Genomic DNA, 17,272 nt, shown 5'->3' with positions numbered 1-17,272 from the left:
ACGGGATGATTTTGGGATGGACGAGAAGATTATTTCCGAAAAAAAAAGCAACATGAATAAAACTGGTTTAATCTTTTTCCGATAATTATTTCAAATTAAGACTTTTCTCTCGGAAATAGAATACCTGTATTATTTGTAAACATTTACGGGATGTATTGGATTAGGATGTACATGGATATTTAACAATCCTAAAAATTTCTAGGTATTCAATCAGGATATGTAAGTAATCATTATATATCCATGGTGGATTTTTTTAGATTCCATGATTATCCGAGGTATTCAATTCATTTAAGATTTCTTAGGATAGTTGATAAACAAGATATATTAGAATTCTTATGGATATTTGTTGTGAATATATGTATGTTTTTATCCCATACTAATCTTAACGCAAACCACAAGAATTTCATGGATTCTTATGGACATTCTTTTTTTTGGTTTTCTTTTTTATCACAACATGCTACGTTTTTCCACCTCCACCACCCACTACCACCAATACCAACCAGCACGTGCACCTCCAACACCAACAACAACAACGCCCACCACCACCCATCAGCACCGACCACCTCCACCACCAACCACCACCATCATCCACCACCATTCACCACTACCAACAACATCCACCACCATCCACTAACATCGACCGCCAACCACCAGCATCGACCACCACCATCACCCACCAACATCGATCACCAATCACCACCAGCACCCACCACCATCACCCACCAATACTGACCACCAACCACCATAACCACCACCCACCTCCAATGATAACCTTGCTTTGGTAATTCATTTTAATTTTTACATATCTAAATTAATCCTAACTCAATCCATTTTCATCCAAAGTTATATATTTATAAGAATCAACATGATTCTTTTACTAAACATTATAAATTCACTAGATTCAGGTAAAACTAGTATCTATTTTTATCCATATAAATCCAGATACAATACATCCCTGTTAATTTCACGGTTGACATTTCAACTAAATTATAAATTTATTGGGTTCAAATCAAATGCTTGGGTTAATATCTCAACATTAGATGACTCTACTATTAATGATGTAAGGGTTACTAACTCCCTAAGTTAGTCTGTTTTGAATGCATTTCTACTTAACAAAAAAAAAAAGATTATAAATTTATTTGAGTTGGGTATCATTATATCTGACAAAGGCTGAGAACATTAATCGGATTCAAATTATTTATATAATTTATTTATTTTTTTCAATAAAATTTGTGGATCGATTTTTATAACTTTATCAAACTACAAAGCTTTTGATTGGCAGCCGAGCAACAAGCTGAGCACGAACCCCTCTCTGAATAACAACACCCAACATATAAAAAAAAAAACTGCCTGAACCACTATCAACGTCATTGCTAACTAATTCTATTAATAATAATTTTTGAGCCAGACACGACAAGAATGTAAGTCAGGTCTGGATGACTCGCCCTGGAACGAGTCAGCAAAAAAAGAAACAACAAATCTTTAGGACGCCTATAAATGAAAAGAGGGGCTAAACTCAAATTTCCTTTCTTTTGGGTTAAGTCAGTAAAGCAACTCAAAAGGGCTTAAAACTTAAAATACCCTAGAAACACAGAGAAGTCTTAAAACCCTAGAGAAACTGAGAAATCAAGATGAATAATCACTTAGCAGCAGCTGAAGAAAGATTAGTTTCAGAAAGATTGAAACAGAAGTTGAATGATGTTAACACTGCAGCTCAAAATCAACTCTCTGGTGTAACTGATCATGTCAATTTCACTCTTCAGGTATGCCCAAATTTAAGGGTTTTTGTTTCTTTCGGCAATTTTTTTTTCTTTTCAAAAGATTAATTTTGTTTGCTTGTTTGGATTTGATGGTTTATTACAGCAAGGGTACTTCAAATGTGCTTATGATTGCTTTGATAGGAGAAGAAAATTTGAGGAGATTTCGAATTGTGTTGAAAATTGTAGTATTCCTGTTATGAATGCTAATCAATTGGTTGAGACTGAGATGGCTAAATTTCAAGTAAGTTTCTCTTTGGTTTTGGTCATCCCTTTCATGGGTTTTGCTTGAAATTTTGAAATTTATATAGATTTTATATTGAAATTGCATTGAACTTGAATTTGGGGAAGAAGAAACTCTTCGAGATTCCAAGTTGTTTGATTGTCTGAGTTTTTTCGAAGATTTTGGAATGTATAATTCCCGTGCACAATAGGTTTAGATGACCTTGTAATTCCTGCAGAAGTCAATGTGTTCAATTTCAGATAGCGGTAATTCTTGTCAGAGTAATTAGAGTGTAGATTCAGTTCTAGTTTTACTTCAGAGAAAGACTATATGTAGCAGAGAGCACCTTTTAAAGATCTTCGTTTGGGGTGTTTGGAGATAGATCTTACATTGTCAGGTTAAGTATAGATAGCGAAATTTCAACTCTTCGGGGAATATTGATGTTTGAGTAGTTCATGTGTCTTTACTGTGGGGACGGTTTACGCTCAATGGTATTAAATCATTCAATATACATTTTGAACTCTCGTTACTTCTAAAGGACACAATCCTATGTTTGCTGTTTAGTGTTTTCGTTCTTGTCCGTGTTTGACACAGGAAAGACTTAGATGGGTTCTGGAATATCTTGATTAACTCTTCTAAAGTATGGCTATGCAAACCTTTGATCCATGATGTAACACAGCAGTCTTGGCTCAGCTTTGGTTGTTAGGGGTCATCCAACAGTTTAATGGGGATTCTCTTCTGCTGTTAGCATGCAAATTCGTTAAATGTATCAGATTTTGTTGTGTGGTTACCTATGTTTTAAGTTGGTATAAACGTTTCTCATATAGGTAGATGGAATTGGATGGTTTTTGATGGGGCAGAACCGTACTCGCATTTAGACTACTCGCGTATTAAGTCTTTACTTCTGTTGTCACTCTTGCACTTTAAGGGTTACTATGGTATGGAAACTTCTCCTAGTTTAGATAAAAGAACCTCTTCCCTCAGTTTAGACTTTAAAGGACAGCACATCACCAACAAATAAATCAACTCGGCATATGTTATTGCTCTTAGGTACCAACTCTAGTGTTGTGTACTTGGTTTTATTTATGACAGATGAACGCTAACATAGCTTTCTAACAACTCTAGACTTTAAAGGACAGGACATCGCCAACAAATAAATTAGGTCGGCATATATTGTTCATCCCTTTCATGTCTTTGTATGTTTTGCTTAAAAATTTGAAATTTGCATAAATCTGACATTGAAATTGCATTGAGGGGAAGATGAAACTCTTAGAGATGCGGAGTTGTTTGATTATTTCTTCGAGTTCTGTCAGAGATATTGGAATATAATGCATATGCACAATACATAAAGGTGGCGGGTCAGTATATTCTCTAGTAAAAGGTGCCCAAGTTCAGTTCATGTGTTCAATTTCTGGTAGTGGTAATTCTTGTCAGAGTAATTAGTTTGTAGATTAAGTTCTATCTCCTATTATTACTTTAGAGCAAAACTGTTTGTAGTGAAGAGCACCTTAAATTAAGTTCTAACTCCTATAGTAAAGATCTTCGTTTGGGGCATTTGGAAATAGATTTTACATTGCCAGGTTAGGTGTAGATAGCCAAATTTCAACCATCAGGGGAATATGATGTTTGAGTAGTTCACATGTTCTGCTGTGTATGCTCAATGATAGTAAATCAATAACTATAAATTTTGAGCTGCAGTACTCTACAGGACGCGATCCTATGTTGCTGTTTAGTGTTTTCTCTTTTTATTCTTGTCCGTGTTGGATATAGCAAAGACTTTGATGGGTTCTGTAGTATCTTGATCAACTCTTTTAAAATATGATAGCTACGCAAATCTTTTTGATCCATGATGTGACACTGCAGTCCTGTTTCAGCTTTGGTTGTTAGGGCTCATCCAAATCCTGACACTTTAACAGTGACTCTCTTCTGTTGTTAGCATACAAAATCGTTAACACTTAACTGTGTCAGAAGCATTTCAAGGTTTATTTAGTCTCATATTTAGTCTTGACTGCTGTTTACGTTGTGTTTTCATTTCAAGGATTATTTTGCTAAAAAAAACTCTCCTAATATAGATAAAAGAACCTCTTACTTCATGTTTAGACTCTAAAGGTCAGGACATTATCACCAACAAATAAATCAGCTCAATCTAGTGTTGTGTACTTGGTTTGCTTTACTATGGATGCATGCTAAAATAGCATTCTAACATTATCTCTCCCTGGTTAAGTTTAGTGATTTTTAAACTTTTTGTCTTTTTCTGTTGAATCAGGAAATGATGAATAGATCTCTCATGGTGTGCCAAGATAAGTTTGAGCAAGCAAAGCTCCAGCAGATCAAGACCGGAGCCATAAACGAAATGGAGTCATGCGTTGATCGAGCAATCCAAGATAGTGTGAAACTCTTGCCACACGTTGTAGATCGGTTGAAGACCACCCTTAACATTAGCAGAAACTAAATGTGGTTGTGGGGTGTCTGGACTCTGAAGTCTTCAATTTTGTTGTCATCTCAGCATCATTATTTTGTTGAAAAGATAACTTTCAGTGAGAAGAGATATCCAAAGTATCAAGTTTAAGTAGGTTTAGAACAGTTCGGAGAATAAAAAGACATCATGTTGTTGTTAACCATATCATGTTATTTTTGGTTTGTTGGAATTTTAAGTCCAACAAGCAGTATATTTGAGGGCTACAAAGAAGTTTTTATTATCAAATTTCTTGCAGTATATTTATATTTCAATGCTTCAGTTTTTTCTTGCAGTATATTTATATTTCAACGCCTCAGTTTTCTGTCAGACTTTACTGGAGAAAAGCAGAAAAGTAAGATGCATTTACTGGTACAGCAGGGTTATTTTTCACAGCTCTGGTCTACTTTGTAAACATAGAACAGTTCTAAGCTGTAATTTTACCAGTATCAAGCTGTTTAAAGCTCCCATAATTAAAAGAAATTTATAGTAAAAAGTCTCGGAACAGAACCAAATGAAATTCAGATCTCATAATAAGTAAAAACCAGCATGGAATAAGATTCTAAAATTCTCTATGACAAAGAAACACTGTATCATGAGTAACCAGTACTTTTTACAAGAAACATCATTGTTCCAAAAAACTGTTATTCAACGAAACGACTCAAAAGGTTTTCCTGGACTTCAGTATCATCTGTCATTTGAGCAACATCATTTATCAACAAAAAGAGACTAGAAGGATGACAAAGGGGGGACGAGACGCTCAAGACTTTGGTAGGCTAGTTGATTCTGCTGTCTCATTACTAGTTTTCAGATCTTCGAACTTATCGATAGCTACCTGAAGCTCATCGGTGCCTCCAACAGCTCTCATTGTGTAGAAATACACTCCAAATACGAAACTTGTCAGTCCTCCAGCTACGACAAAGTTCTTTGTTTTGGGCCCAAGTGTGTTGAATTTTAAGAAAGTAGACATCCTGCAACAACAGAGAGAGGCAACAGTTTAAATGGATAAACATTACGATAGAGGCTTGATTGTGGAACATTTCCATCACAATTTGTCCACGCTTGTCCATGTACACACAATCAATTAGAATCCAGTCTAGCATAATCATTCCTAACAAACATCATTAAACAACCAAAATTGAAAACATTGACCACTAAGAAAGTTCTAGCCCCATTCGGATTACCACCGTCATCACATGACTATCACCCACCCTGACAGTCAAGTTATTTCCACAGTTTCATCAATAACCATACAAAATCATAGTTGCACTGTGAAACCATGGCAATCATATGCCCCCACCAGGACAACATAGAGGCAACCACTTAAACTCAGTCATTAAAATAGTTTCATCGGCAGAAAACATAACAACCAAAATAATAGAAGTACTGCCAAACCATGGCAATAATGTGCATACCCCGAAACAAGAGCGAAATCACTTAAGAAACTTATACGATGATCAGCACCATTTACCAGACTACTACTTGTCTACTACCACTAATTTCGGTTGTTAGGGTATGTTCCGAACATATGGGTTTGAATTGAATTGCAAATCGGTGGATCTTTAATTAGGGTGGTGGTTTTAAAATGTTCCAAAAAGGGAGATTCAATTGATTATTAGTTCTGGAATTGCAGTATAGCGTTTAAAGTTACAGAAATGTGTTCTAAAAAATGGGTTTGCTAAGGATCCAAAATTACCCTCAATGGTGGAAAGAAACCACTTCTATTATCACCACAACCTTCAAAATTACATTCAAAACCACCACAATTATAAGATCACAATCACTATGAAATCACGATAGCTATAACTAGGTTTAGTGATTTAGAGAAAACCAAATTCATATATCTCATAAAATCAAAATCGAACATACAAGAAACTGAATCAGATGAAGTAATTAACACAAAAAAATGATTAAAGGGTTTCAACAAAAATTTACCTGAAATTTGTTTGCGTCTCTGATTGATTCCAGACAAATTCAAAAACCCTAAATCCTCCTTTTTCTAGAGACTCTCTGTTTTATTACTGGAAAAATAAAACCAAGCGATGTTTGACACGAATACGCCTTTTGTGTATTTTGAATCTCATATATATTCAGTAGAAACGTAGGTGTACAACACTTTCTCTTTCTGATGGAATAATTTACTTATTGAATGGTTAGATGATCAGTGGTAACGTTCACCCTCTATGCAACTAAGTTGACGGAAATGATATTTTTTGCATGGTAACAAGTGACGCCACGTACCATTTTTTTCCTTTAGTTTTATCGGCCGTTTTTTTTTTCGGCCAGACACGGTACAGTATTTTAAGCCCGTAGGATTTTCTAGCGTCTTTTATGGGATTTTTTGATACCAGCAGCACCTGTAAACTGGTACCCCATTAATGGTATTGTTGAGATGTAGTTGTCCGCTAGAGGGACCTTATTGCAATGTCGACCTTATAGCTTCTCTAATGACTAGGTGTAAGGTGAAATGTCTGCAGCAGTGCACGGTATACACATTGTTTCATGGGTTCATATTAGAACTAGATTTTGGGTCCGTGCTACGCACCGGGCGGATCTGGAAACCATCCACCATCATTAAGCATCGGGGCGTGCGTTTTTGATTTGGTGGCACAACGCTTTTTTGATTTGTTGTGGCTCAGCTTCGCCTCGCCCCGCGGATCTGGAAACCATCCACCATCATTTTTTTTTTCTTTTAAGCATCGGGGCGTGCATTTTTGATTTGGTGTCACGGGGCTTTTTTGATTTGTTGTGGCTCGGCTTCGCCTCGCCCGTCGCTTAAGATTTTTGATTTGGTGTGGCTCGGCCTCGCCTCGTCCCGATGCATGCTTAAGATTTTTGATTTGGTGTAGCTCAGCCTCACCTCGTCCCCGATACATTTTTGATTTGGCTTGGCTCGGCACGCCTCACAGTGTCACTTAGGATTTTTTATTTGGTGTGGTTGGCTTCGTTTTGATTTTCATTTATTTTTTTGATAAACTGAGAGTAGTATTACTTAAGAAGTTTCAGGCACTGCAAGCCTATGAAACAAAGAGGAAATCCATGGAGAATAGTCCACATATTCCTCTAGATGAAGTTTGTACTTCCTAACTTTTTTAGCTACACTATCAGCTAAATTATTGAAACCTATCTTTACATGAGAGATTTTACAAACTTTGAAAGTAGAAATAAGAGATTTAATGTCTTTAATCAAATGGTTATTCTCCCATCTGACAAACATATTATTGGAGGAAATAGACCGCACAACCACTTCCGCGTCTGCCATGAGTTGGACTTCAGAGATGTTAAGAGACTTGATCCAACTAAGAGCCTTCAGGATATCCATGCATTCTGCAGCTTCTGAGTCGATTACTTCGTCTGCATACGATCCCTTAAATCCATCAAAGGTACCTGCAGAAGACAATAACACCATGCCAGTGCCAGAAGTGAGTGTCAGATAGTCAAAAGAAGCATCTACAAAAATATTTTTAATATGATATAAGTTCACAGGTTTATCAGGAGGGACTGGCTGGACAGGCATGTTATTCTTGGCTGCAAGAGAGAAATTATGAAGATGGAGATTAATTCTAGAAACAGTAGAAAGAGGGTTTAAAAGTTTTTGTTGAAAGACATGTTCACATCTTTCCTTCCATATAACCCAACAACCAACCATCAAAGTAATTAGCCAAATTTGGTTTTCATCTCTTCCATTTGTGTGGGGAGCATTGAACCAAGAGATAATCCAATCTTTTATGCTACCACAGTTTTGGGCAACCTGGTCCACATTAACACCCAAGTGTCTCCAGACTATCCTTGCATGCTGACATTGTAGCAATAGATGAAAGATGGATTCATCTTGTTGATTGCATATTGTGCAAGTAGTTTCCACATCATTAGTATATCTTGAAACCTTATCTTTTGTTTGCACAATTTCTTTAAGACACTTTCATATAAATAGTTTGACCCTGTGAGGAATTTCCATATTACACAGTACTTTCCAAATATCCTTGGGAACTGTATTGATGGCTTCTTGTTGCAGAAAATTAATTTCAACCAGCTTGTTGTATGCACTCTTAACTGTGAATGACCCATCACTTGTGTGCCTCCATCTGATTATGTCTTCCTCCTCCAAATGAACTTGCATTTTTAAAAAAAATTCCACAACATCAGAAGAGAAGAGAATATGGACCAAGTTTGTATTTCATTCTGCAGTATTGGGTTGTAGCAGTTCAGAAACAAACTCAAAACCAAGATGCATATGACAAGATGGAGTAGGCTTAGACTCAAGATTAATAATCCAATTATCATACCAGGTTCTATTTTTCCTCCTATTTTTTTATTTCCATACAAACATTCTGTTGTATATTTTGAAGCCCAATTTCCACACCCTTCCAAATACAACTAGAGTTGTTCTTATCTTTTTGAATATGTAGGAATTCCTCATCCTTGAAGTACTTGGATTTCAGAATCTTAACACATAATAAGTCAGGCCGAGTACTTATTCTCCATGCAACCTTGGTGAGAAGAGAATGATTAAGTTTTTCAAGATTTCTGAAAGCTAAACCTCCAATTTATTTTGGAACACATAGACTACTCCAAGAAACAGGAATATTACCTCTATTGGATTTAAAACCCCAGAAAAATTTCCTTTGCTGAGAGTCAAGCTTCTTAATTAGTTTTCCTGGTATCTTGAAAGTACTCATCTGGTACATAGGCAAAAATTTAGAACAACTTTAACCATGGTGGCCCTCCCTGCTTGACACATAGTACCTCACTGCCAATTAGCTAATCTTCTTTCGGAAGCCAAGTTAATGTCTTCAAATGAGTTAACTTTAGATTTACCAATAAGCAAAGGAGAACCCAGATACTTATATTTGTTGTCCATGTTCTTTACTCCAAGAATGTGACTAAGATCATCACACGTAGAAGGATCCATATTACTGCTAAATAAATTGGAAGATTTGTCAAAATAATGACTTGACCAGATTGTGAGCTAAAATCTTCAATAAGTTGAAGGAGATTATTCACACTGATTAAATTTTCATGAGTGAAGATAAGACAATCATCATCAAAGAGGAGATGATTAATAGGAGGGGCATTTCTAGCTGCTTTAATGCCTGGGATTTTCTTGGATTTATGAGTTTCAGATAGAGACCTTGAAAACCATTCCATTGCCAAAATAAAAATATAAGGAGATAATGGATCCCCTTGTTTGATACCTCTTGTAGGATTGAATTCCTCACATGGAGAGCCATTAAGTAAAACTGCTCAACAAGCTGTAGCCATTCATCACAAAAGCCAAAACTTTTCATAACATTCAAAATAAAACACCATTCCAATCTATCAAAAGCTTTTGACATGTCTACTTTTAGAGCCAACCAACCAACCACTTTATCCCTCCTTTTTCTTCATGGAATGAATCAATTCATGAGCAATAATTGTGTTATCATTGATAAGTCTTCCAGAAACATAAGCTTCTTGATAAGGTGAGACAGTTCTGTCCATTAGGGCTTCATTCTAGCAACTAGTATTTTAGAAAGAATCTTGTATGAAGTATTACACAGGCTTATTGGTCTGAATTCAGATGGTGAAGAGGGTTTTTTCGTCTTGGGAATTAAGGAGATATAAGTTTTGTTGAGTGCAAGACACATGTGCTTAGAGGTGAAAAAACTTTTAACCATATCACAAACATCATCTCCAACTATACTCCATTGGGATTTATAGAAACCTGCTTGAAAACCCTCAGGACCAGGTGCAGACCAGTTTTCCATACTCTTAAGAACTAAGAAGATCTCTTCATTAGTAGGGACATCTACAAGAAGTCTGTTTTCTTCTTCATAGATTAAGGGAGTTATATGAGAGTAAAACCTGTCTTCCAGATGAGGGTTTATGGTAGTGCTGATTCCTTGAAAATTATCTATAAGGATTTTAGCCAACTGATCTCTAGTATGCAGCCAATTACCATTGTTGTCTTTGAGAGAATCAATATTGTTTCTAGCTCTTTTCCTTTTTGGTAAAGTATGAAAATACTTTGTGTTGTTTTCCATGTGCTTGAGAAAGTTATCCCTGGATTTCTGCTTATTAAACTCATTCTGAATATGATGCCATCTTTGTAATTATTCATTCACTTGAAAAGCCTTGGAAGTATTGTTTTGAGAGTGAGGAAATGCTTGAATGGATGTAAGGGTATTGTTGAAGAGTATCAACTTTGAGATTAATATCTCCAAAATGTTCTCTATTCCACTTAGAAAGAGCTATTCTTGTGAATTGCATCTTTTTAATAAGTTTGAAAGCAGATGATACGTTGACTTGTTTGCTCCAAGCCTTAGCAATATCAACTGCACATTTCTTGTCATTTAACCAAGTTTGAAAGAATTTAAAAGGCTTCCACAGTTTAGGTTGATTATAATCTGTAATGAGCATAATAGGACAGTGATCACTACCCATTTGACTGAGATGTAAGACCTTAGAGGAAGGAAAAATAGTATTCCATGCTGCATTTTAAAGAGCCATATCAATTCTGGATCTTCTTTTACCAGTACCCAAATTATTACTAGTCCATGTGTGTTCATGACCAATGAAACCCAAATCTTCTAGACCATTATCATGAAGCATTGAAGTAACTTTCCCATCCATTGAAGAAGAAGAAGAAGTATCACCAGAATTTGACAAGTGAATATTTAAATCCCCTAGTAAACACCAAGGACTGTTTACATTCTTCCCAGTTTCTTCTATAAATTTCCACTGATCTTTTTTCTTTTCTCCATTTCCATAACCATACATACAAGAAAGTAACCATTCTGGTTAACTTGGGTTATCTTGGATAACTAGATGGAACATATGTTTTCACTGCAGAGAAGTTCACAAGAGAAACCATTTTTCCACATAATTGTGAGACCACCAGATAGCCCTACCGAAGAAATATATCTCACATTTGGATAATGAAAATGGGAAACAAGGGGCTTCATTTTAGATTCATGAAGTTTAGTTTCACATAAAAATATTATATCAGGATTTTGAGTTCTAATGAGGTCTCTAATATGATCTCTGGTACTAGAACCTTTAAGCCCTTGGACATTCCAAGAAATGATTTTCATGTTTGCTAAATTAACAATGACTAAGAGATACATCACTAATTTGGAAGAGATTACTTGAAATCTGAAATTAGAAAAACATTGTATCTTAAATGCATGTAAAAACAAGGATAGTTTTCCTAATTAGATTTTCTAAAGTCAAAAGAAGTTTCCTAATAATAATTAATGCAAAAGATGAGAGAAAACTAACACAGCAATATCTGAGTATTAATTTTGACTTGCATTTATAATCATTGAAAACAATGCACAAAAAAGCTAAAGAAAAAATAATAATGGGAAAATTTAGGATTTTAAATAATTTGTTTACCTGACCCCCCTCAAGTGCCTGCATGGTAGAATTATCTCCAGTTGAGTATTCATGGAGGTTGGGATTGAATTCAGCATAGTTCTTTGAGAAGATGTCTCAGTAATGGAAGGACTAGTAACAACTGCTTCACCTACTCTATGTCTATTTCCTAGTCTGCCTTCTTCTTCAGTTGTGATGCCATCTGCTTTGAGTAAAGATTGTAAATTGATAACTTCACCATCTTTTGGAGGAACAAAACTTGTTGACTTAAATTTTTTTTTCTGAATCTTCTTGACTGCTGGAGTCTTTGTTGAAGATATTTCAGTATTCACTTCCACAACATTAATGATTTTGCAAATATTATTAATCTTACCCACAAAATAGGATTTTTCATGAGCCTTCTTCAAGAAAATAACAACATCCTTACAAGCAGTTTTAGAGTAATTAACAATATAACACTCTGTGCAGATGCTTTTTGGTTATCTCTCAAAGAAAAATTGTTGCCACTTTGTAACTCCAGCATTTGTAGAACATTTCGTACCTCTTCTCATGGGCATAGAGAGGTCCACATTGACACATACTTTGACAGGATCACTACCAACTGGGATTGCATCTTTAGGTTCAATAGCAACGACTTCACCCATAACCTGGCCCATTTTTGTCACAGAGGTGACATTCATATGCTCTGGTAATAAGTATTTGAGTTGAAGCCAAAATAATTGGTAACCCCAATGCTTTTCAATGTAGATCATCCCTGGAATATAGTCATGAACAACTAGAAGATGCTTATTTACACCCCATGGTCTTTCTTCAATTATCTTGTTGAGCAACTCCCATTGATTGAATTTGAAGATAAAAGTATTAGGCTCAACTTCAATAATCTTTAAGTTTTCCAGATTCAAGAATGGCCAAGTGAAAGTAATCCCTTTTTCTAGAGAATCATAACTCATTCTTCCTTCTATGATAACTTTACCAATAGCACTAGCTTCCCAGTTATCTTCTGTTTCATCTTCCTTGTTGTTGCTCTTAATCACTTCAATTTCATTGAGATCTCCTAAATCCAGTGTAGCCTTCTTGAATTTGCTAACTAAATCAATAACTTGACTAGAGCTACCTTCCTCCATCTCAGAATGGAACTGATTGTTTAATCTCAAATTAGAATAGGGAGATATTGTTTTGAGATTGTAGTTTTTGCCGATGAGATAAAAGAAATTTGGGTTCACGATATGGCCACTATTAGGGTTTAAGGGAAAATTATGACAGATTTTTGTGTTAAGAAATAACTGCATATAATCCTTATTCCTAGAGAAAAGGAAACCGAATTGTTTGATAGTATCCTTATTTTGAAAAATTGTGTAGCTGGCAGAACTGAGAGAATGAAGTAAGATTAGGAAAGCTAATAAGTGCGAACCATTGACTAGACTAATTTTGAATTTCCTTGATTTGCTTGATTGGCGTGATAACCTGTTCTTGAGATTAGCTGAGTTGAACCTGATTTGAGACATCTTCTCCAAAGTACTGTAAGCAAAAGCTCTGAATCCAATCATTTGAAAACCTAAAAGCAAAAGCTTGAATGTATACTCAGCAAAAATTATGATCACAACAACAAGAGAAACAAAAACCATTAGTGAAAATCAATTAGCAGACACAAAGAGGGGAATCATAAAGTAAGTTAGGTATCCATGAAAAGATGAGAAATGAAAACAAGTTAAAGAAGATTAATAAAAAAAACAAATGATAAATAATGGAGTAAGACTATTAACAAATCATCTAGAAATGTAAACAAGCTTAGAACCAGAGATTAATGATGATGCATTCACTAACAAAATTTACTGAGTTAACAGACCGAGTTGAATCGACAATCGCCCGATTTGATTTTCATTTAGTAGCATGATACGAATATGCATTTTTCCAGCTGAATAAGCTTATTACAAACCCCACTTAAACTTCTGGTCAATGAAAACTGAAAAACCAAGTAATTATAATATCAATACACAGTCAACCAATGTAACCTAGATAGTAACCCGTGCCAAAGTTTTGTCTGAATTAAGTTTGTTATTTTTGTAAAGTATACATTTTTGAGAGGTTCATATTTAATCGGGTCAATATTTTGAAAGTTTTATGATCAGAATGAAACAACTTCAATAAATTCTTTCTAACTGCAATAAAAAGAAAATCTTAATTCTACGCTTTGAAAAGTTCGATTACAAAAAAAAAAAAGAACTTTCATTTATTGCGAACATATTATAGCCATGGGTACCCTGTTTGAGATGATGCGGAAAAAAATCGTGCAACTTTTCACTCTAGCACATGAGAAAACAATTCTAATTTTCATTCCATTTAGTTGGCAGGAGCGAGATGGAAAACACTCGGCCCAGCTGCTCAGAATTAGAGATAAGTTGCAATTGCAGCTGGAGTCTTCTTAACAACATGCTCCTCGAGTTGGTATTGAAAACCCATTGATTGCTTTTTTTCTCACGAACTGCAACTCAAGCATTCCTGTTATTTCCTTCCCTTCTTGATTTAAGAATTTTCGAGTGTCTTTGTGATGTTGTCTTGTTTGGCAGCAAAGCAGTTGGCTGCTGCAATAGTTGGCTTTGAGCTTTCACTGTCGTATTTGCAGAAGTTGGAGTTGAGCATCTTCATGTGACTTCTACATCCGGTGAGTCTCACTATATGGATGCACCATGTGGCTCTTTGAGCTTCCAAATCACCTGTGCAGCAATCGAAATGACATCCAAGAGCTGCTAATAGTTTCGTTCATGGAGGTTGGGTTTGCTTCCAACTATGCTATGCATCAGCTGTATAAACCTATGCATGAAGTCTGGAAATAATATACGAAGAACTACAGATGGCCAAAAGGGATAATGTCTTGTAACTAACCCTATAATGCTTTTATCAGATGAGTAATTACTAATATATTCATGTTAAGATATGCCTTTCTAAGTTGAGCATGTAAACTTCAAGTTTTGTTATTTAATGTCGTTAGATTTGAAGTTGAAATTCAAAGTTATAGAGTTATTAGCACTCTAATTTATGCAAACCAATACCAAAAATCTCTCCATATAATTGACAGAGAGAGAAGACTATATATCTGCTGCAATTTTCTTTATTACAGATAACGGCAAATAACGAAGATGGTATCTATAACCAAATGAGTTTTACCTGCATACTCTTAAATGAGACTCCATCCATATTAAGGTTCCAATCCCTAACTGTATGTCAGAAATTAAACCATGATGAACACAATATATATATATATATATGTAGGGCATGAATCCAAGCTTAAGTGCTAAACAGAACAAATCATTCACGTAACAAAATGGCAACAGAAGTTAGAGTACCCGCCAAAAATAGATCGCACTACATTTCGTGGCTGCTACTAGATACGCTTATCAAACCAAAGAGCATATTAGAGAAGAGAAACCAATTTAGAATTACTCACCGCGATATAAGTCTATCAGTAAAAGACCATACGCAAACCATGAAAACTGCACTCATTGTGAGGAAGAAAGACAATGAGGAAGGCATGCAATCTACACTCATCTGTATGAATATTACTATTTATTATACAGATTCCGCACCACCTCAGTTGTAGCCTGAGTAGCAGTAATGGCATTTCCAAATTTCTTAACTTCTGCGGAAACTCCCCATGAAGTACACACATAATATTTCTATAATGCATAACATGTAAGCTAATAATTATTATCTTGATTGCTCCCAAATTGTAGTTTGTGGTGATCTTATGCATAAATCCCAGTAGATCGTCTAGCATGTTATATGTAAAATGTTTCTAAGAAGCTTTCCGAAACCACTTGCATTGAGTAGATTATTGGGAAAGTTTCATTTACAGACTTGAGAAAATTGATAAAATATCCATGAAAAAAGAACGTCAAATAGGAGAGAGTTACCTTAGACCGAAACCACACTCATTCACATGTTTAGCTGCCGAATCATCCCCCAATGATCTACTATGTAGAATGTAGTTTTTGACGGAGTTTGATACACATGGTAGACCACTGAACTGAGAAACATAAACTTTGATATGCATGGTAGATTCAACTACTCTATTTTTGTACAGTACTTACACGGTATTAAAGACAAACCTTCAAACTTATTTCGACTGTCAGCTATGGCCATCCATCACGAAACCCAGCCAAAGCTAAGAACAAAGTTTTGGGAATAGGTGTTGCAGAAAAAGCCCACCAACACAATCAGATTTGATGGTCTTCCCGTAGACACCAATCGAACTATTAGTCCTCCATCCTTTGCGCAGCCGTGGTAAATGCTCCTTGAAGCAACCAGTTCTACCTCAATCACTTGCGAAAATCAAAATGTTTGGCGAAAATGGAGGTTAATAGTGGTCCATGACATGTCAAGCACACTGAAATATTATAAACCTTTTGACAATCTCACTGGAACGTCAAGTATATAATTACTTTAAAAATAAACAAACAAAAAGCACTCTGTTAGTTTAGAAGAGGACATCATCTCTTGTAAATTTTTCAGGTGAGTTTGATTGATTGTTTCATTTTTACTCGTGAGGCAAGGAGTCAGTCTTTGCCAAAAGAAGTTTCACTGTCTTTGAAATAATTAAGAAACAAAGAAACACAAAAGTCTATAGCATGCATACCTCAGCAAGCAGAAACACAAATCGAGTTAGTATCAGAACAAATGCTTGACGCCTACTAACGCCACCTCCTGTTTCATAAGGACAACAATTTACCTTCATTCGATCTGTAAAGAACAGTGAAGTGGGAGAACTGTAATATTTATCCACTGGTCCCATCTTCTAAACTCATCAGAGACTGAATCCATCAACATCCTTTTCTCAACCTGAACCTTCTTAATCAAACCCCTCTCCCAAAAATCTGCAGATTGATCAATTACAAAGTAGAACCTTAGTTTTCTTAATTTTGGGAAAACAGAAACCCTAGCTATCCCAAATCTTTACTATAAATCAACTGCTAATACTTTTATATCGTCATCACAACAGAAAAGCAACATCGTCATCAATTTCACACAAAACTATCAATCAATATAAAACCATAATTTCACATAAAACTATCAATCAATTTAAAACCCTAATTTACCTTAACGTTCAATCCTCTTTCAGAGCTAAAAAAGCAAAAAGGATCTGAAATCGATAGGTTTAAAGGGTTTGATGTCCACGGTCTACTCATCCAAGTCGGTTTACCCGGGGATGTTTGTAAAAAGTTGTGCTCAAAAGGATGGAGTGATTTTAGCAACATTGTCCAATGCTCTCATAACACAGGCGGCAAATCTAGTAGTAATTCTTTAATGAACAATAATAACAAAATGGTGTTCAATTGGACGATTAATGTTGATTCGTTGAAAAACATTAAACTTGATGAATTTGTTTTCGATTGGAAGAGTTTTTTCTAGAGAACAGTCCGTTGTACACTCCATTCGCTTCTTGTATTTTTAACGGCTGCTATCTTGGCACTCAGTGGCGAATCT

General features: G+C 35.5%; 2 protein-coding genes across 2 annotated transcripts; one reads left to right on the top strand and one right to left on the bottom strand.

The window, feature by feature from the left end:
- The first annotated feature begins 1,541 nt into the window (after positions 1 to 1,541).
- LOC113344828 (protein FAM136A-like) lies at positions 1,542 to 4,717 on the top strand. Its single transcript, XM_026588731.1, has 3 exons — positions 1,542 to 1,763; positions 1,864 to 2,001; positions 4,247 to 4,717. Exons 1-3 carry the CDS (start codon positions 1,632 to 1,634, stop codon positions 4,430 to 4,432), a joined length of 456 nt encoding a protein of 151 aa, XP_026444516.1. The 5' UTR covers positions 1,542 to 1,631; the 3' UTR covers positions 4,433 to 4,717.
- A 208-nt stretch (positions 4,718 to 4,925) lies between these two features.
- Positions 4,926 to 5,406, bottom strand: LOC113344830. Its single transcript, XM_026588734.1, has one exon. The coding sequence runs from the start codon at positions 5,403 to 5,405 to the stop codon at positions 5,196 to 5,198; it is 210 nt and encodes a 69-aa protein (XP_026444519.1). The 5' UTR covers position 5,406; the 3' UTR covers positions 4,926 to 5,195.
- Between the last annotated feature and the right edge of the window lie 11,866 nt (positions 5,407 to 17,272).

The sequence above is a fragment of the Papaver somniferum genome, unplaced genomic scaffold (assembly GCF_003573695.1).
Source record: "Papaver somniferum cultivar HN1 unplaced genomic scaffold, ASM357369v1 unplaced-scaffold_8, whole genome shotgun sequence".
Lineage (NCBI taxonomy): Eukaryota > Viridiplantae > Streptophyta > Magnoliopsida > Ranunculales > Papaveraceae > Papaver > Papaver somniferum.
This window is presented reverse-complemented; position numbering and strand designations above follow the sequence as displayed.

Excerpts from the sequence above, each read along its gene's own strand:
- LOC113344830 (XM_026588734.1), bottom strand. The coding sequence starts at position 5,405 with ATGTCTACTTTCTTAAAATTCAACACACTTGGGCCCAAAACAAAGAAC.
- LOC113344828 (XM_026588731.1), top strand. The coding sequence starts at position 1,632 with ATGAATAATCACTTAGCAGCAGCTGAAGAAAGATTAGTTTCAGAAAGA. Across the intron at positions 1,764-1,863 it reads ATGTCAATTTCACTCTTCAG|CAAGGGTACTTCAAATGTGC; the intron begins GTATGCCCAAAT and ends GGTTTATTACAG. Across the intron at positions 2,002-4,246 it reads CTGAGATGGCTAAATTTCAA|GAAATGATGAATAGATCTCT; the intron begins GTAAGTTTCTCT and ends CTGTTGAATCAG.